This window comes from Chiloscyllium plagiosum, chromosome 6 (genome assembly GCF_004010195.1).
Source record: "Chiloscyllium plagiosum isolate BGI_BamShark_2017 chromosome 6, ASM401019v2, whole genome shotgun sequence".
NCBI classification, from domain to species: Eukaryota; Metazoa; Chordata; class Chondrichthyes; order Orectolobiformes; family Hemiscylliidae; genus Chiloscyllium; species Chiloscyllium plagiosum.
Genome location: NC_057715.1, coordinates 65545237 through 65566836, shown reverse-complemented (window position 1 = coordinate 65566836; position 21600 = coordinate 65545237). Strand labels below are relative to the sequence as shown.

General features: G+C 40.5%; 2 protein-coding genes across 4 annotated transcripts in view; one reads left to right on the top strand and one right to left on the bottom strand.

The window, feature by feature from the left end:
• The window catches only part of LOC122550657 (transmembrane protein 182-like), a 48651-nt gene extending 40280 nt beyond the window's left edge, over positions 1–8371 (bottom strand). The window contains exon 1 of the mRNA XM_043691739.1: positions 7810–8371. Within this exon, the coding sequence (XP_043547674.1) occupies positions 7810–7959 (150 nt within the window). The 5' untranslated portion in view covers positions 7960–8371. The remainder of the gene's footprint in view (positions 1–7809) is intronic.
• Positions 8372–20739: 12368 nt separating this feature from the next.
• The window catches only part of mfsd9 (major facilitator superfamily domain containing 9), a 29197-nt gene continuing 28336 nt past the window's right edge, over positions 20740–21600 (top strand). Inside the window, exon 1 of one of the 3 annotated variants that reach the window (XM_043691736.1) lies at positions 20740–20894. In XM_043691736.1, coding sequence (XP_043547671.1) covers positions 20814–20894 — 81 coding nt within the window. In that variant the 5' untranslated portion in view covers positions 20740–20813. Of the gene's footprint in view, positions 20895–20939; positions 21006–21600 lie in introns of those variants that run through there. The other 2 variants (XM_043691738.1, XM_043691737.1) reach the window with 2 other exon arrangements.

The window sequence follows — 21600 nt, the reverse complement described above, 5'->3', positions numbered from 1 at the left end:
TCTCATTTAGTATCGCCCCCATTTTCTGTGACTCCACACAAAACCCTTTGAATTCACCTTAATTCTATTTGCCAAAGCTATCTCATGTCCCCTTTTTGCCCTCCTCATTTCCCTCTTAAGAATACTCCTACTGCCTTTATATGCTTCTAAGGATTCACTTGTCTATACCTTACATACGCTTTCTTCTTTTTAACCAAACCTTCAATTTCTTTAGTCATCCAGCATTCCCTATACCTACCAGCCTTTCCTTTCACCCTAACAGGAATATACTTTCTCTGGATTCTCGTTATCTCATTTCTGAAGGCTTCCCATTTTCCACATGTCCCTTTACCTGCGAACATCTGCCCCCAATCAGCTTTTGAAAATTCTTGCTTAATACCAACAAAATTGACCTTTCTCCAATTTAGAACTTCAACTTTTAGATCTGGACTATCCTTTTCCATCACTATTTTAAATCTAATAGAATTATGGTCGCTGGCACCAAAATGCTCCCCCACTAACACCTTAGTCACCTGCCCTGCCTTATTTCCCAAGCATATGTCAAGTTTTGCACCTTCTCTAGTAGGTACATCCACATACTGAATCAGAAAATTTTCTTGTACACATTTAACAAATTCCTCTCCATCTAAACCCTTAACACTATGGCAGTCCCAGTCCATGTTTGGAAAGTTAAAATCCCTTACCACAACCACCCTATTATTCTTAGATAGCTGAGATCTCTTTACAAATTTGTTTGTCAATTTCCCTCTGACTATTAGGGGGTCTATAATGCAATCCTAATAAGGTGATCATCCCTTTCTTATTTCTCAATTCCACTCAAATAACTTACCTGGATGAATTTCCAGGAATATCCTCCCTCAGAACAGCTGTAATGCTATCGCTTATCCTCTCTTGCCTCCTTTTCTGCCCTTCCTGTAGCATTTGTATCCTGGAACATTAAGCTGCCAGTCCTGTCCATCCCTGATCATGTTTCTGTAATTGCTATGATATCCCATTCCCATGTTCCAAACCATGCCCTGAGTTCATCTGCCTTCCCTGTTAGACCCATTGCATTGAAATAAATGCAGTTTAATTTATTAATCCTACCTTGTCCCTTGTTCTAGATTAGAGTGATGCTGGAAAAGCACAGCAATTGAGGCAGTATCCGAGGAGCAGCAAAATCAACGTTTCGGGCAAAAGCCCTTCATCAGGAATACAGCTTGTTTTACCTACCTTGTCCCTTCCCGCCCTGACTGTTTGACTCGCTTCTGTTCTCAAATGTACCAGTCTCAAATTAATCTCTTTCTTCACTATCTCCCAGGGTCACACACTCCCACCTTACCAGTTTAAATCTACCCAAGCAGCTCTAGCAAATTTCCCTGCCTGTATATTAATCCCCTTCCAATTTAAGTGCAATCTGTCCTTCTTGTACCCCAAGAAGGTCGCTTCTACCCCAAAAGAGATTCCAATGATCCAAAAATGTGAATCCTTTTCCCATACACCAGCTCCTCAGCCATGCATCCATCTGCTCTATCCTCCTATTCCTGCCCTCACTAGCTCGTAGCACTGGGAGTAATCCAGATATTACTATTCTCGAGGATCTCCTTTTCAAATTCCTGCCTAACTCTCTTTCATCTCCCTTCAGAATCTCAACCGTTTCCCTTCCAATGTCATTGGTTCCATTGTGGACAATGACCTCTTGCTGGCCCCTCTCCCCCTTGAGAACATTCTGCACCCTCTCTGAGACATCCTTGATCCTGTCACCAGGAAAGCACCATTCTGATTTTTCACTGCTGGCCACAGAAATGTCTGTCTGTACCTCGAACTAGAGAGTTCCCTAACACAATCAATCTCTTGGAACCCGATGTACCCCTTATTGCATTAGAGCCAATCTCAATACCAGAAACTTGGCTGTTCATATTACATTTCCCTGTGATTCGATCACCCCCTACATTTTCCAAAACAGCATACTTGTTTGAAAAGGGGATTGCCACAGAAGACACTTGCACTAACTGCCTACCTCGCTTACCTTTCCTGGAGTTAACCCATCTATGTGACTGTATCTGAGACTTTCCCCCCTTCCTATAATTGCAGGAAAGCAACACACCATTCTGATTTTTCACTGCTGGCCACAGAAATGTCTGTCTATACCTCGAACTAGAGAGTTCCCTAACACAATCAATCTCTTGGAACCCGATGTACCCATATTACATTTCCCTGTGATTCGATCACCCCCTACATTTTCCAAAACAGCGTACTTGTTTGAAAAGGGGATAGCCACAGAAGACACTTGCACTTACTGCCTACCTCGCTTACCTTTCCTGGAGTTAACCCATCTATGTAACTGTATCTGAGACTTTCCTCCCTTCCTATAATTGCCATCCATCACATACCGTTGCTGTTGCAAATTCCTCATTGTCTCTAACTGTCTCTCCAACCGATCCATTCGATCTGATAGGGTTCGTAACCAACAACATTTATTGCAAACATAATCTACAGTAACCCGCAAACTCTCCTTAAACTCCCACATCTGACAAGAAGCGCATATCCTTCTACTAAAGGGCATTTTTGCTCTTTCACAATCTACAGATCCAGAAAATAACACCGTCTTATTCCTCTACAAACCCCTTGTTTTATTCTTAAAGCTAACTCTGCATCATTGTGTACTTATGTTTCAGTACCACCTTGTTAATATCAAAAACAAGTGCACCACCAAGACTAAAACAACTTCTAGTCAAAGTATAGGGATATGATGTCTACTGCAAACCTGTTTTCAAAATAGTTTGATCCTCTGGAGAGATTACTGAATTTAAATTGGAATATAGAAATTCTACAAGACTTATAAATACACTGTATAGCTATCAAGGTATAAGGTGAGCTTAAGGTCAATTTGACGAAGTTTGGTCAACACAAATGAAACCAGCTTCAAGAGGAAACAATTAATGAACCTTGACTGAAAGCATAATGGAAAGTTATCATAGAAGAATGGCCTGACATGATACAAAATGTGCCAAACTCTCAGGTGTTTTTGGCCATACAGACATGAACTAGGTGTCTCAGAAGTCTAATTTTTAAGCAGAAACAAATACTTGCACCCAAGGTTTTTCACCAAGACATATTGTCACTCAGAGCATACAGGCATAGAGCGAGCAAGACACTGAGCATGGGATACTGAGGATTGACCACAGATCAACAATAACATTGAGAAGAATTTAAGGATATTTGACGAGTGCCAGAGTTATCAACCACATTGAAACGAAGAACCTCTATACCCTCACAAAGCTCCATCAGTCACTTCATCCAAAATCACAGTTTATTTAACAGTTGTAGTTAGCACAGCTGATTTATTCTCTTGGTCACCAACAACGTTTTCAAATTTCCAACTGTCAGATGGTTAAAGGACTATTCAGGGGTCTTTCTGGCCAACACAATGAGTATATTACTCAGTCTATTCAGTGTATCTGAAGAAATCACACCTGACGATGGGCCGCAATATACAGGCAGATCTTTTTGGGACATTTGTGCCAAATGGGGCATAAATCGCTTTTAAGCCTCAGCATATTACCCCAGATCCAAAAGTGTTACTGAATGAATGACTTGCTCCATAAATTATTTTATTATGAAGTACATTTATTACAAAGTGCGGACAACAAAACAGAATGTTTGCATCACTATGCTATATACAGCAGCTGTAACTCTGGATATGGGTTTCTTATTGCCAGCTGAGATCACCTTGGAAGGCAAGTTAAGTCAATCCAGACAGTTATCCCCTCTCCAATTTCTAATAAATGAAGCATAAACTTCTCAAAAAAACCAAGGGTGAATGAAGATGTGTAGAACTGCTTGATCTGTGGATAGTACAGAAAGTCAGGGTCATATATCCTCCCTGAGGAATGTCAATATTCACAGAGGTATGCAAAGTATACTGTGTGCGTAGTTTCTACAAAGTCACAATGCCAAATGGAGCAATGTTGAGGAGAAACAGAAGACAACTCTGGGAACTGCTCAGAACTCAAAGTGTGCGCAGAACACAGTCAGATAATGAAGATGCAGAAGGTCAACATGACAACAACTGACTTTCTAAAAGCAAACAAAAGACCAACACCATACTGGTCAAGAAATACTAAGTGCAAAGTCTAGATCTCCAGAAGGTAACATCATCACAAGAATGCAAAAATGATTGACAAATTACCTATAGGTAATATTAACTCTTAGACTTTTAAACTTGCATGTATTTCAGTTCTTGTTTCTGTACAAATGGTTTTGCAACTATCTAAAGTAAATGTGTTTTCACTCAGTGCATTTAATTTTGTCTTGGAAAGGGAGAAAGTAATAATGTTTTATGTGCTATGTATGTTAATATGCCAAGTGCCAGGAAGACATCTCATGACTAACAGTCATGAAGTGTCCAAGCAGCAGCATGCTAGCTGAAGGATGTGAAAATAATTTGATCTGTAACTGCAAGCTATTAGTTTGTCTGTTCAGTAAACATGTTTGAGATTTTCAAATAAATTGACTCTATGCTACTGACCAATCTCGTATGAGAGTGGTAATTCTGTGTTAAGGAACAAAACACTAGAAAACAACAGTTTGTTAAAAAGCATTTACCACAGTAGCACACAAGCCTCCTTAATATAAAAGGGATATTATTAATTGAAAAAGAGCGCAGAAAAAATTTACTAGGATGCTACCTGAACTGGAGGGTTTGAGTTATAAGGCAAGGCTGGATATACTGGGACTTTTTTCCCTGGAGATTGAGGTGTGACATTACAGAGGTTTATAAAATCCTGAGGGGCAGGATTCACATGTATTTGGAAAGGCAAGGACTGATTAGGGATAGTCAGCATGGCTCATTGCCTGGGAAATCATGTCTCATGAACTTGATTGACTTTTTTGAAGAAGTGACAAAGAGGATTGATGAAGGCAGGGCATGATCTATATGGAATTCAGTAAGGCAATTGACAAGGTTCCCCATGGGAGACTGGTTAGCAAGGTTAGATCGTATGAAATACAAGGAGATCTAGCCATTTTGATACAGAACTGACTCAAAGGTAGAAGACAGAGGGTGGTGGTGGAGGGCTGCTTTTCAGACTGGAGGCCTGTGACCAGTGGAGTGCACAAGGATTGGTGCTGTGTCCACTACCTTTCGTCATTTATATAAATTACTTAGATGTGAACATAGGAGGTATAGTTAGTACATCTTTATTGCTGGAACAGCACAGCAGGTCAGGCAGCATCTAGGGAACAGAAGATTCGACGTTTCGGGCACATGCCCTTCTTCAGGAATGAGATCTCCAGCGTCTGCAGACCTCACTTTCTCCTCCATAGTTAGTACATCCTTGATCCTGACACCAGGGAGGCAACACACCATTCTGAATTTTTACTGCTGGCCACAGAAATGTCTGTCTGTGCCTCTGACTTGAGAGTCTCCCATCACGATTGATCACTTGGAATCCGATGTACCCCTCATTACATTTGAGCCTCTCTTGATACCAGAAACTTGACTGTTCGTGCTACATTCCCCTGAGAGTCTATCAGCTCTTACATTTTCCAAAGCAGCATACTTGTTGGAAATGGGGACAGCCACAGAAGGCACCTGCGCTACCTGCTATCTGTCCTAACAGTTCTGGAGTTAACCAATCTACCTGGCTGGATCTGCAGCTTTTCTCCTTTCCTGTGACTACCATCTATCACACCTCCTAGCTCTTGTAAATTCCTGATTGCCTCTCTCACTCCAAATGATCCATTCAACATGATAGGATTTGCAACCAAAGACTTTTCTTGCAGACATAGTCCTCAGTAACACGTAAACTCTCCCTAAATTCCCACATCCAACAAGATGAGCATATCACTCTACTAAAGGTCATTTTTGCTTCTTCACAATCAACAGACCCAGAAAATAGCGCTATCTTATTGCTCTAAAAAAACACTGCTCCAGGCTAACTTAATACTTGTGGCTTTTTAAAAAAAGTTAATCAAGAGACAGATGTCAATAAAACATATAATCAAGAAAGAACCCATCTCTACTCATTGTTGTAGATTTACAGCAAAGCTATACTTAAGAACTATTCACTTATTGGTTCCTGTGCTGTGAACTCTCCCACCCAGGCTCCTCCAAGATCAACTGTGGATTTCACTGTTCGTTAAATTTTCCCAGATGTTCTCCAATGTGCAGAGATACATGAATTCAAACAGCAAAGACAATACCTGCACAGATTCACTGCTGTGTCACCTTGAACAATTATTTCTCTTCATAACACTGTGTCATTTAGAGTCAACATGAACTTATTTTTGTCCCCTTCCTCATCTACATGGTCACTTGCAACATTGTCCACCAACTTGGGGCGAGATTCCATACGAATTCTGCCAACATCCACCTCCATCATTTCTGGTCCAACATACAAATTTGAATGAACTATACTCCCCTGCAGTTGATTATCAGGAAGACCCATCTTTCAGTCTTTCCACACTCTGTGGTCTTTTGCAAACTTCACACCCTGCACAGCCATTATCTCAGTCTCAACCAGGTTATTACCAATAGCAGTCACAATAGAGTCTGCACGCTGGAAATCTGAGAAAAAAAATTCAGAAATTGCTGGAGAAACTCAGCAGATCTGATAGGTCCCTGGAAGTGTCACTGGATTCCAAAAAGCCAACTTGGCTCTCTCTCCACACACCCTGCCAGACCTGCTGAATATCTCCAGTGATTTCTGTTTTTTTTAGATTAGATTCCCTACAGTGTGGAAACAGGCCCTTCGGCCCAACAAGTGCACACCGACCCTCCGAAGAGTAACCCATCCGGCTCCGTTTCCTTACATTTACCTCTGACGAAAGCACTGCTGAACTTGAACAGAGCTTCCAAATTCACATTCACTCCAAAGACCACCTACAATGCCGTATTTGTTTTGACAATTTCAAGCTTTTAGACCTTGAATTATTTCATTACGACGTCGCTAATTCGTACCCGTCTTCATTTACCTTTCACTTCATCTGTTTTAACGTAATTCAAAATATAAAGCACTCACACACTTCAAGAGAGGATATCATGGAATTTTGATTGCTATTGACGGAAGAGGTAAAAATCCTGCACTTGTAATGATAAATAACTCCAGCTTCTCAATAGATGTGGCTGAGGAAACGAGTTTGCTTTTCCAATATATAATTAAAGTGCATTGCATAACTATAGTGCAACATTTGCTGCTGTTTTGTCCAACATAATAATACACGCAGTAAGAAGTGCAATTTGCAGTTGGTAACGTCATGCATTTTATATAAGGATTTTCAAAAGTGTTAAACTTGTGACTTGCTAAAATCACTATGAGCCTGCATTATCGTTTGTGCATAGCTTTGATACGGCAGCTGTGAGAATCTAAAAGAAGCTGAACGGCATATTGTGGATCAAAAAAAAACACGAAAGAACTGCGGAGGCTGGAATTCAGAAAGAAAACCAGAAATTGCTGGAAAAGCTCAGCAGATCTGGCAACTACATTGGAGAGCAATCAGAGTTAACGTTTCGGGTCCAGTGACTCTTCCTCGGAACTGATATTGTGAAGTTTCAAGCTTTACGGCATGTTACACTCTGATCTTTCTTTTCAAACGGTCAGAAGCGCTTTGGACTTTTAGTGAACAAAAATCATTGCATGTTCCCCAGCTTTGTGAACAGATCGTGCACAATTGAAAGAAAGTAAAGCGTTTTCAATTTTTGACAAATAAAAGGCGTTTTCAGTTTCTGGGTTGCAATTATAACACACAGTATGAACGATTTCATTCTGTGCTCCTTCACTAGTTCTGGTTGCAGGAGTCTGCAAAGTAATGGAGATTGACACTAACCTCTGCGGGGATTGGATCCGTGCTATTTCGGAGAGAGGGACATGTTTCAGTGGCCAGCAGCCAGTAATCTGTGCCGAAAGCAACTAGAAAGAGGAGAACTCCAAGAGCTCCAAACAGCCCGGCGACGAAGAGCACCACGCTGAGTTTCATAATGGTCTACTTGGTTTCTTCTATATTCTTCACCGTTGTGTAATTCCCCGAAGGAAGTTCTCCAGCAAGATCCCTCAGTGTGTGTGTGTCTGCCCTGTTTTAGGAATCTGATCTCTCCTTCCCTCCTCTTTGCACACGGGTGCGGCGTTTCAAAAATAACCGACCTTCTTGCAACCATGAGTGGGACATATTGTAATTCCCATGTGCACAGCGGTTGAGGAAGGCCTCGCTGGCCTCTCCCTTTTCGTGTGGATCGCAAAAGTACTGGAATCCTGGAGAATGGAATTCAACTGAAGAAATGACATCGTCGCGCTGCAAATAGCTGCAGCTTGTACAAACCGGCCCGAGGTGCTGGCTCCTCGTCGCTCTGTGCAGAAAGGCAGCACAGGCATTCCGCATTTCCTCACACCTGGCCCACTTGTCTCCTCAGCGGATTGTTAATGTTTCTGGCGAGGGGAAAGGAGGAAAGGCAGCACTAACTTATATTCGTACAGCGCCTGAATGCAATGAAACCTCCCAAAGCAACTTCACAGGAGCATTATAAAACAAGGAATGACCGCAGAAGGTGATAATAGCTCGGATGGCGAAAGGTTTGGGTGAACTAAAGACATTTTAAGTATCTAATGGAGAGATTTGAATTGAGGAGGGACATGGGGCAGGACTAAGTCATTAAGTCATTCAAGCCCTGCTCTGTCATTCTAGATGGTGGCTGATCGTTTAGCTTTTCCCATTTTCCTGCTCCAAACTCAAAATCCGAGATGTCATTCATGTTTCCAAATCTCGGTCTTAAATAATTGAGCTCCAATGACTGAGCTTGCACAGCCCTGTTGGATCGAGAATTTGAAAAATTCACTAATATACAATGGAAGAATTTTCTCCTCATCTTGGTTCTGTCTGACTTGCCCTTTATTTTGAGACTGTGATCCTAGGTTAAAAAAACTTCTCAGAGAGGAAGTTATCCTTTCTGCTTCCAACCTGTTGAGACCTCTAAGATTTTTTGTGTTTTGATGAGCTCGTATTGTTTGAAACTCTGAAGAATTTGGGCACAGTCTGCTGAATCTCTCTTCCCTAGATAGCCCTAACACCCCAGGAATCAATCCGGTGTCAAGTATAAGTCTCCTTTGGTAAGGGAACCAAAATGGCACACAATATTCCAGATGCAATCTCACCATTGTTCTAGATAATTGCAGTAAAGAAAGCTTTATTCCTGTATTCAGGATTAGGGAGGCGATGGCTGAGGGTATTATCGCTAGACTATTAATCCAGGCACCTTTGTCATCATGAAATGCAACAAATTAGAAGAAACCCACAAACACATAAATAACATTCTTACCAGTGTAAAGTTCACCCAAGAGGAAGAGAACAACAACCGACTTCCTTTCCTAGATGTCACAGTAGAACGAAAAGCCAATGGAGAGCTGCAGGCCAGCGCCTACAGGAAAGCAACATACACTGACCAAATACCCAACTAAAGGAGCAATCATCCCAATACCCACAAATGGAACTGCATCGGGACATTATTTAAATGAGCCACCACACACTGCAGCATCCAGGAACTATGAGAAGCCGAGGAAAACACAAATACAATGTATTAGGAACAATGGGTCCCTGATAAGCGCAGTCCACCGACTCCTACACCACAGACCTAAACAAGAAGACACAACACGCCCAGAGACTCTAACCACCCTGCCATACATTAAAGTCATCTCAGAGATGACAACCAGACTACTCTGGCCCCTAAGCATCATGGTAGCCCACAAAGCTACCATCACATTAAAACAGATTCTGATGAATTTCAAGGACATTGCAACATTTAAGAGGCAGTTGGATGGGTATATGAATAGGAAGGGTTTGGACGGATATGGGCGGGTGCTGGCAGGTGGGACTAGATTGGGTTGGGATATCTGGTCGGCATGGACAGGTTGGACCAAAGGGTCTGTTTCCATGCTGTACATCTTTATGACTCTATGACCCCATAACAACAAGCAGAACGAACGCCATATACAAAATACACTGCAAGGACTGCAACAAACATTACATTGGACAGACGGACAGGAAACTAGCCGCCAGGATATATGAGCACCAACTAGTCACCAAAAGACATGACCAACTATCACTAGTATCCATACACATAGACGAAGAGGGACACCAGTTCAACTGAGACAATACGTCCATCCTGCAACAGGCTAAACAAAGACATGCATGGGCCTGGCATTCAAACCAGAACTCCATTAACAAACATATCAATTTGGACCCCATTTACCAACCTCACAGAAAAAGAACCGGAAGTGATATCACCAATCACAACAGACCAAGACACATAAATAGCAAATGGGACAGAACACCAGCGCTTCACCAGAGGCTCACTGTTGACTTTACCTAGCATGGTGACAAAACATCTGAGAACAAACCTGCCAACTCAGCGAGCAAACTGACAACCTTAATCCAGAGGCCCACATAATATCCTAGGGACCCGGATCTGAATCCCATCATGGCAGATGGTAGAATTTGATTTTTTTTAAAATCTGGAATTAAAGGTCTAATGATGACAATGAATCCATTGTCAATTGTTGGAAAAACCCATCTGGTTCACTAATGTCCTTTTAGGGAAGGAAACTGCCATCCTTACCTGGTCTGCCTACACGTGACTCCAGACCCACGGCAATGTGGTTGACTCTTAAACTGCCCTCTGGGTAATTAGAGATGGGCAATGAATGCTAGCCTAGCCAGTGACACCCTCACCCTGTGAATGAATGAAGAAAATATCTCTCAGCTGTGGAACTATACTGTTCGGTGACAAACAGGGATCTTACCTTTAGTTAGTTTTGGAGCTTCACCTAAGCATGTTATCATTGTCGGATAGTCCTTTCAATTGGCAGTCCGTTGGGCGGATTAAGTTTCCTTTGATAGTGGGGTAGCCTAGCTGTGTATATGCCCCACCCCCTTAAAACACATGCAGTGCAGCTCCTCTTTCCTCAGATTTGAAATATGTGAAACCTCATCTCCATGAACACGGCTTCCCAAACTATGGGTCACCAGATAATTTCTGGGTCATGAGCTCTGATCTAACAAGGCTGCAGTTATTATATGCTACAAGTTCCTGTAAGTCCCCATGTTTTATGATCTGATGGGTATTGCCTAACTGACCAATCCTTGATGCCTGATTCCGGCTCCAAAAAAAGCCAATATAAAGATTGATTTTGAAATGTTTGGCATGATTAAATACTTTGTCTCCACCTTAGGTCTCACAGTGTCACCGTGCTCCTCTCATTCACACACACACACACCCTTTCAGCCTCACAGCTGCTCAACCATGTCCCCCCCCCACCTCAATTCTCTCTGAGTGTAAGGCAGTGCTCAAGTTTTGAAATGGGGTTACTGTAGGAAATGAATGAAGTGACTGACAGCCTGTTGGCCTTTAGGCTGCTCAACCTTTGTGGCCCAAAACTGACAATCCATATAGGCATGCCTGTTTCAGGTAGGTAGCTGGCCATTAAAAGGGGCCACAGCATCCCACATAGAAGCTAAAACTCCTTCGGTTTTTTTTTATTATTCATTTGAATCCTCTCATTATGCATTTATCACTTCCGCCGTTTTGCCATTTCTTGATTCACATTTTCAGAGATCACCGTGTCATTTCCTGTACTTCATGTCTTTCTTCATTCCTTTCTTCTTCTTAAATGTTGATCATTGCAATATCTTTGGGTTCTGACTCATGTTTCCTTATTGAATGCTGCTTGAACTAATGAGTTTCGAGTATATTCTGTCTTACTTGCAATATATGCCTTTTTCTTAAATTGACACTGCCATGATATGGTGTAATTCATTACATTATTTCTCACTTGCAATAATCTGGATAGGGTTACGAACCAAGGTCTTTTTCCTAGGATGGGGCAGTCCAAAACTGGAAGACATAGGTTTAAAAAGAGTAGGGAAAGATTTAAAAAGGACCTAAGGGGTAACTTTTTTATGTAGAGAGTGGTGCACGTATAGAATGAGGTGCCAAAAGAAGTGGTGAAGAGACAAAAAGAAACTGCAGATGCTGGAATCCAAAATAGATAGGCAGGAGGCTGGAAGAACACAGCAGGCCAGGCAGCATCAGGAGGTGGAGAAGATCGACGTTTCGGGTGAAAGCAGGTACAATGTTAACATTTAAAAGGCATCTGGATGGATATATGAATAGGAAGGGCTAAGGGGGTTATGGACCAAATGCAGGCAATTGGGATTGGAATAATTTAGGATATCTGGTCAGCATGGACGCATTTGGACCGAAGAATCTGTTTCCATGCTGTATAACTATTTTGCTTGTCACTTTACCAGCAATTCCTTTGAGTAACAGCCATTTCATTTCTTCCATATTACTCAGGCATATTTATGTATGCTGTCAGTTTACAAAGGCAATAAATAAATGCTTGTTCACTTTCAATTGAACCCCACACCCTATTATGACACACAAATAATGAAATATTTTATTTCAAAGTCGAGAATGTGGAATATAATTCATGATTGAAGACATCAGAATTTCAAGATATTTGGATTCATTTCTCACAAGTATGTCACATTTTACACAAGACAGTCACTGAATATCTTAATAAACTAACAGTGATATTGCAATTAGCAGGAACATGTTTTCATCTCCTTCGGTAACCAGCCCATGTGAACTTGTGGACTCTCTCGTTCATAAGAATATCAATATGTCCAGCTCCATTGTGAACGTGACAGTCCTTACAGTGAATTATGAGACGTCTCAATGATTGAAGGTGAACTGACAATAGCAACAGCTTAACAAATGTACTTTATTTTTAAAAATCCAGCATTTTCAATTATATCAATTTAGTATCTTCATCCAAAAAAATGATGTTTTATTCCTTCTAGCATTGAGATAGGAATTTCACATTACTAGTTTGAGTTCTTAAATTCCAGTTATACTTGACAAAAAATGATGGTATTAGTATTAGTAAGTAAAAAAAAAATTGGTCATAAATAAAATGTACACTATTAGATCTAAAGTGTTTAAGCATCATCACTGAAAATGTGCAATAATGTGGTTTCTTGATGGGGAAAACATAGCAAATCAATTTAACAAATTGCAATTACAGTTACAATTTCTGGTAATTCTCAGTTACAAGACAAAGGTCGATAAATGTAACTGTTATAGTTGCTCATCACTTTGTTATTTGCCAAGTAACACTGAAAAGGACATATTTTATTGAAATTTTTTGTCTTACACTCATCAGGACAATTTGCAAGAACAACAATTCAGCAGGAAAACCAAGCATTCATACCGCATGGAGAGACAGTATTGAATGGTTGACAAGTGGAGTCTAATTGATAAAAGCATTGTCATGGAGAATGCGCCTATTGATGGTGATTGGCAGTTGACAGCCAGGCTTTATTCAAATTTTAAACCAGGCAAGTTAACTCTGATTAGTCAGGGCATCACCTTGAAAAATAAATGGCTGTCATGTAATTTATGGAACTGAAACAGACACAATGTGTATCATGGGGAAGGGCTTATGCCTGAAACGTCAACTCTCCTGCTCCTCGGATGCTGCCTGACTTGTTGTGCTTTTCCAGCATCACACGTTTTGACGCTGATCTCCAGCATCGGCAGGCCTCACTTTCTCACAATTAGTGTATGTATTTTTCCTGTCTGTAAAGGACAGGGCCCTGTGTATTCAAATATCAATACAGTACATCCAAGTGCGTCACACTGCAGGTTTGACTGACATTCCTAAATTGGTAACAAAAACTGAAATTCCTGGAGAAACTCAACATGTTTGGCAGCCTCAGTGGATAGAAAGCAGAGTTAACATTTCAAGTCCAATGATTCTTCTTCAGAACACCATGTGAACTTGAAACATTACCTCTGCTTTCTCTCCACAGATGCTAACGGACCCGTTGATTTTCTCCAACAATTTCTGTGTTTTTTTTCAGATTTCCAGCATCTGCAGTTCTTTGTTTTATTACAATCCTACATTGGTTGTCAATGTTTGTCCAATTCCTCTCAGTTTGTCCAAATATCCAGCAAATGTTATCCAATTGCAGAATCACATCAATTGTTAAAACAGTTTTGCAAATGTAGGCCGTTATCCAAACAAAGTGGATGTGGAGGAGCAATTTGTTTGTTGGAATTTATTTTTTGTTTGAAACAAAGGGTACAGAACATGTGGGATTTCTAGAGGTTGAAGGATTTTGCTGTTGCCGAGGTAGGCCTTGTTGGTAAAACAGCGACTGAGAGAAAGTAAAGACTGTGGATGCTGGAGAGTCAGAGTCGAATATTGTAGTGCTGGAAAAGCACAGCAAGCCCAGGCAACATCTGAGAAGCAGCAGAGTCGATGTTTTGGGCATAAGCTATTCCTGATGAAACGTCGACTCTCCTGCTCCTCGGATGCTGCCTGTCCTGCTGCGCTTTTCCAGCGTCACACTTTTTGAGTCTTGCTGGTAAAAGCCAGATCTAGAAAATGGAAACTGAGTGGCATGCTTTTTAAAATAGACTGGAAGTTGCAACCTCGTGTAAGGAGAAGTGAGCTTATTGGAGAACAGAGAGTAATATCAGCTTTGTTATTATAATACCACACACCTTCCAAAAGTCTGAAGCACAGAGAAAAGGGTTCAGAGACATATCAGGGTTGTATTAATTAATCTGAAATTTCCTCTTAAATTGTATTCTTAATTGTCTGTTAACTGATGATTGATTTATGTTAATTTTGATTTGCCTTTTGCAGTAAAAGTCTTAAACTGTGAAACCTTAGCTTTTGATTATTTTTGGTAATTGTTTGGAAAATTCATCTTTTTTCAAAGTTATCCATATCTACAGGGATCTCAATGCATTATATTGATTTATCAATATGTAAGGTTCTGTTAAACGTTTATTGCTATGAGATTTTTCTGTCCAGTTACTTGCAGTTAGGCCTTCAAATGTCATTCTATAAGCCAGAAAAATCCAAAATACAGAAAGGACCTGATCAGAGGCATTCTGGACTGGTGAGATATTTACTAATCCCAATGTTAACAAGCAAAGGGTGTCACATGGTCCTCTTAGCCTTTTAGAAATATCCAGATTCCCAATGGATAAAAGCTGTTGCAGATAAAATGATAGCAGCTATGGAGCGTTACATGAAATCCAAATCTATGCCTGAGCTGCCACTACATTTTATGATTTTTGTAAATGCAGTTTGTTTTCATTATTTCCTCAAACCTAGCTCTACATATACAGTACTGTCAATGAATAGGGTCAGTTCTTAGTTATAAAAAGTAGTTTGTCAGCACTGAGATGGCTATTTTTTTACTATTACTGAGACTTTTTATCAACATCCAAGTCACCATGCAGCAGACCACACCAGATGCTGTTCGTTACATAACATCACGCAATCTAAATCTGATGCCATAGGAATAATTAAATAAAATTGAGAGGAAACACAAAACACAAAAATGAAGCTATGGATTAAAATTCCAGCTTGTTACTTGGCATTAACTGTTGTTGTGAATCATCTGTTCATTACATAAATCATTCAACATTAATTTTCACTTATTTGGACAGAAATGAAAGTCAGATGGTTTCATAATCTACCCACAATGCAACATTTATGTTTGAGAGACAAATTGAATATTTTTTTTATCATTTATTCACTCACAGGATGTGGAATCTCTTGCATTTATTGCCCATCCCTAATTGCCCAGAGGGTTTTTAAGAATTGGCCATATTGCTGTGGGTCTGGAGTCACATGTATGTCGGACCAGGTAAGGATGACAAGATTTCCTTCCCTAAAGGACATTAGTAAACCTATTAGCATGATCCTGTCAGGTCAGAGAACCTGCCTCCATGGAACCTACTAGAAAGATGACGGAGCTGAATGTTTGTGGATACTTCAAATGCCAACATGATCCTTGAGATCATCAAAATGGAGTCTTGAACTAAACTGCTGGTTTAGTTTGCATTTAGCAAAAGATATCTTCCTGGTAAATGAATTGAAGCTTCCACCATGAAGAGTTAACCATTAGATCATTAAATGACTAATTGCCATATAAATTGCCTGTAAGTAACAGTGTCCAGTTGACTGAGAGGAAACAAATTGTTACAGAGGATTTTGAGCACAATATAGTAGCCTGCCACCTTGTACTATTCTTTTTCTGGTGGAGTTTTAAACAAAACCTTTAACATACATCACAAGAATTTCTGGGACATTTTGTCAAATCTTCACCAATACTCTATCAAAATATATTTTGGAAACTCTGTAAGAATCCTTTTAAGTGTTTTGCTACTGTACAGAGTCATGGAGTCATACAGTATGGAAACAGATCTTTTGGACCAACCAGTCCATGCCGACTATCATCCCAAACTAATCTAGTGCTATCTGCCTTGCTTGGTCTATCTCCCTCCAAATATTTGTTAACTGTAAGAAATTTTGACATAAATCTAGAAATAAGCCTGAATCTCAGAAGTTGCTGCAAGATCCACACTACTCTCAGTCCACCATTTTATAAAATTGAATATCTTTTAGGAGACATAAGGATTGGTCGTGTGCATCTTATTGAAGATCTCTCTTGGTCTGCAAAAGGAATGGAAGGAAGACACTAGGTCATGCAGAACAGCACCAGCTACTGCAGGAGAGAGGGCTAGGCGAGTGTCGTGGAGACCTTTCTCCTCTATGGGTGCAGGACATCCCTCCCTCTCTAAAATCCCTCCACCAGGAATTCTAATGGCTGCATCCGAGAATCGATGCACCCTTGCATCCAATTCCAGAGTCTTTGAAAACTTGCTGTTGTGTGTCAGCAGCTCTCTCCATACATTCAGTGGATATAGATGCATACAGCCCCACATTTACTACTCCAAACAAAAATGATGCTAATCAGGACTTTGTTTGCAGGTTTTTAAAATATGTTTGTTCATGAAATGTGGACAAGTGGTTATCTTAGTTCCCAACTGTAGAGGATACACTAAATTAGACTGAAGTAATGTATATTGAAATAGTGCTTTCAGTTTATAACATCGGTGTAGGAGAAAAGTAATGGACAAATGCTGTAACTCTTGCATTTGCTGTGGGCAATGGAAAGGTAATTATCTTGAAGGCTATACCTTGTTTGGAAGGCAAAACCAGGAAAGATGAACTATGTGTTCAGAGAATGACACATATTTAACTATTAGCACATTTAATACTACTCTTGCCTAAATTCCTCATTTTTTCTGAAAACTTTGTAACAATAAGTTCCTACTTTTGTTCAAACTTAATTCACATCTGTTCGTGTCTCTGTATTAAATTCTTTCATTGTTATCAATGTTTTTCTGTTAAACTTGTTTTGAATTCTTTTGCAAACTCAATGTTAATGTGTAGTATTATATTATTTTCCCATTTTGATCAATTGACTTTTTCATATCCCTTGTTCCTTCTTCAATATTGTTTTATTGCCATCTGATAGTTTTGTCACTCCTTTTTATGACAATATTTCTTCACTAATATAGTTAGGCTTTCTGTTTTTTAATTCGAAAAGCTTTAGTTCTTGTTGGATCCCAGTCAATACTTAATGTATCTACACTGTCAAGTTTCCTGTCACGTATCCTCACAATCCGTCCCTTCCATTCAATCTGGCAATCATTTGTCTTTGGACAAAGTGAAGACTATAGATGCTGGAGAGTCAGAGTCAAAAAGAGTGGCACTAGAAAAGCAAAGCAGGTCAGGCAGCCTCTGAGGAGCAGGAGAGTTGACGTTTCAGGCATAAGCCCTCCTGATGAAGGGCGAATACCCAAAACGTTGACTGTCCTGCTTCTCAGATGCTGCCTGACCTGTTGTGCTTTTCCAACGCCACTCTTTTCGAATCTTTTATCTTAACATTCAATATTGATACACGTTTGAAGCACAGTATGAGGTCTATTCTATTGCCAGCTCTCTAATGGAACTCTCCATTTTCACTCATTCCTTTGTTTCTTTTCCATATCCCTGTAATTTTTAAAATAATGTATCTTTGCTTTTCTCCTTCATTGAAGAATCTGTTTCAATCAATGTTTCTGAAAGGATGTTCTATGTCCTCACAACCTTCTGCAAAATAAAAATAAATTCTCATCTTAATATGTCATTCTTATTCCAGCAGAGCCTGTTTAAGCTAGTATGTTCCTACCTCTCTCCAACTGCATTCACCTCTGCCCTGTTCGATCAGCGATTATTTTTCTCCCCTTTGTTAATTCTGGTGCTGTGTTACCCTATTAGTTCTTTTATTGGCTTATAGGATGTGGGTGTCACTGGCTGAGCCAGTATTGATTGTCCATCCCCAGTTGCCCTTGAAAAGATTGTGTTTAGCCTCACTCTTGAAGCACTGCAGTCCAAATGCTGCAGATAGACCCACAATGTCCTTGGGGAGGGATTTTCAGAACTTTCACCCAGTGGCATTGACTAATGATGATATATTTCCAGGTCAGGGTGGTAAATCATCAGAGGGGAACATTCAAGTGCTGGTGTTCCTACGTATCTGCTGCCCTTGTCCTTCTGATTGGAGGTGGTCATGGGTTTGGAAGGTGCATCTCAGGTGAATTTCTGCAGTGTATGCTGTAGATAGTATACACTGCTGCTAGTGAGCATTGGTGATGTGGAGGGAGTGGATGAGGTGCCAATTTAGCAGGCTGCTTTGTCATGGATGGTGCCACGTTTTTTGAGTGCTGTTGGAGCTGCACTTATCCACGCAAGTGGGGATTATTCCATCCTGATTTGTGCCTTGTAGATAGTAGACAGGCTGAGGAATCAGCAGGTGAGTTACATGCTGCAAGACTTTTAGTATCTGACTGGTTTGTGTAGCCACTGCATATAGTTAAAAATCACACAACACCAGGTTATAGTCTAACAGGTTTAATTGGAAGCTTTTGGAGCGCCGCTCCTTCATCAGTGGATTGTCTGATCACCTGATGAAGGAGCGTCGCTCCGAAAGCTAGTGTGCTTCCAATTAAATCTGTTGGACTATAACCTGGTGTTGTGTGATTTTTAACTTTGTACACCCCAGTCCAACACTGGCATCTCCAAATCACTACTGCATATAGTGAGCCTAGTTGAATTTCTGGTCAATGGTAATATCCAGGATGTTAATAATGGGGGAATTTAGTGATGGTAATGCCATTGAAAGTTAAAGGTTGGTGGGTAGATTACCTCTCATTGGAGATAATCATTACCTGGCATTTATGGTGCCACTGTTATTGTGATAACCCAGTAAGCAGCTAATCTCATTATTACAGACTGCTGATCACATTCCTGAAGGCCAGTGAGCTGACTGGAAACAAACTGTAAGATATGGCATTTCCTGGAGTATTGTGATGTAACAATACCACAAAAAACTTACTAGGAGCCAGTGATGTCCCACCAGGAAGTGGTCTCATTGTGTCCTATTCTATAAAATAGAATAAGAGATAAGAGATGCTAACTACAGACTACAGGACGGGCCCAGGAAATGAATAAACAAATAAATATTGTACTACAACTGTACAATATGACTGATAATTCAAATTCCAGTGGCTGGGAAGAAAGGAGAATAAAAGAAAGCTTACTATCATTCAAGCTAGGAGAGCTCACAGAGACAGAGAGATAGAAATTGGAACCAACTCTCCAGAAGACTGTCAAATGTTGAGACTTTGTGAAGTACCCCTGCACTAGAACAGATGAGTAATATCACTTACACATGTAGGAGAATAGTTTAATTTACGTAACAATATTCAATTAATAAGTTGCTTTTAGTGCAATAAAGCGTTGTGATTTTTTAAATGGAAATTTGGGTCTTGGAGGTTGTTACTTGGTACCACTGGCAAACAAATGGGATGTGCTTCAGAACACAGGTCAACATTACCTTCTGCATTAAGTTAATGCTGACACTTTTGGTCTCTCAGTTAACAGTGTTACCAAATTGCCTTTTTGAGTTTTCTTTTGCTCTCTAAAATAATGGCAAGTTCTCTATTCTTTCATTCTCTCTTGTTTAGAACTCATCCCTGGAACCATTCTTAGAACCCTCTGTGCTTTCTGCAATGCCTTCACACTATTCCTAAAGTGTGATGTCCAGTTCTGGTCACAATACTCCAGTTGAGGCAAAACCAGTCTCATTATCATAGCCTCCCTGCTCTTGTGATTTGTGTCACTATTTATGAAACCCAGGATACTTTATTAACCATGCCCACAACTTGTTCTGTCACCTTCAATGACTCAAGCACATGGACAAGTAGGTCATTTTGCTCCTGGAACCTCTTTAGAACTGTATTCTTTCTGTTGTATTGTCTCTCTGATTTTCCTCCCAAAAACTAATACGTTCCTGGGTTGAATTTTACCTGCCACGTCTATCCATGTCACTGTCATTCACTCGCTCACTCCTCCCCTAGCTATTAGCGCTGTTGCTTAGTCCTAGTACTTGAAATCATTCCAACTAATGCATACTGTAAAATGGGCATTTATGTTTGTGTGAGAATTCCCACGTAAATTCCCATGTGACCTGCTTTAGACCAAGAGGGGTGATGTTCCACGCTGCTTTCTGTTTGGCAAAATTGACAGCCCGAGAGAAGTTGTAAACCAAGAGGAACAGTGCAGCCAAGAAGCGCCAGATTATTTTCCATACTCTTCTGAGAATGTCCTGCTTTAAAATTCAAGCTCGATTATTGTGAAACGTATTCACATAAAATCTATGAAATGCTTGAATTGGCGTATTAGGACGTTTGCAAAGTCGAGTGAGCTCATAGGTCAATGTGATTCATACTGCAAAACCCCACAACAGGGATTTAGTTGCAGCTCTGGACTGTGTGTGTGTTTGTGTTTTGCGCAAGCGCGTATCGCCTTGCTGTGAATGGGCTAACGCTGGGTCCTATCGCTGCACGCGCCTTCCCCAGCCGGACAATGGGCTTTGATGGCTCGCGCGGGCCGCGTGCTCCGGGTCGCCCGCCTCTCGTGCTCTCTCTGTATCTAGTGGGATTCCTGGTAAGTTACATTGGGAGGTGGTCATGTGACTGACTCCCTTGTGGCCCTGCTGGGTTGAGGATGTAGCATATTGCAGCGCTGTGTGAGTCTGTTCCAAGCTGCAAACAGGAAGTAGGTGTTTAAATATCGACTTTACCTCTCCCCTCACTCCAACGTACACATCGAGCAGTATCTTCCATTTCCTTCACCAGTACATTCTCTGCACTGCTGATAGCATTCAGTTTGTGTTAGTAAATCCCCACGATCTTGCGCCCCAAACGTTTTTATCTTTTCAGATGCTGGCCGATTTGTTTTTTAAAAGCACAGACATAACCACATTGTGATAGGGATCCTGGTAAAATATGTCCTGGTGCAGCCTTCCTTTCTGTCGGTCCCCAAACTTAATGAATGATGAAGGTTGATTTTAAAAATTCGAAGGGCATCTCGTGATGTTGAAATATTTTTAATACTCTGCTCATCTGTTCCGGTTATGATCTCATGTAACAAGATGAGAAGCTTTAAGTTGTACCCACCTTTTTGTGAAAAAAAATGAAAAAGCTAGGAAGTGGGTAAATAAAACTGGGAAAATTTGTAACGGCTCTGGTCTGGCTGAACATTTAGATGAATTGACAAGTAGGATTCTGAAAATTTAAAAAGTCATATTTCATCATTTAAAGTTTCAGTTTCATAAGGTGTTAAATCACCATTGGATGTGCAGGATTTGGAA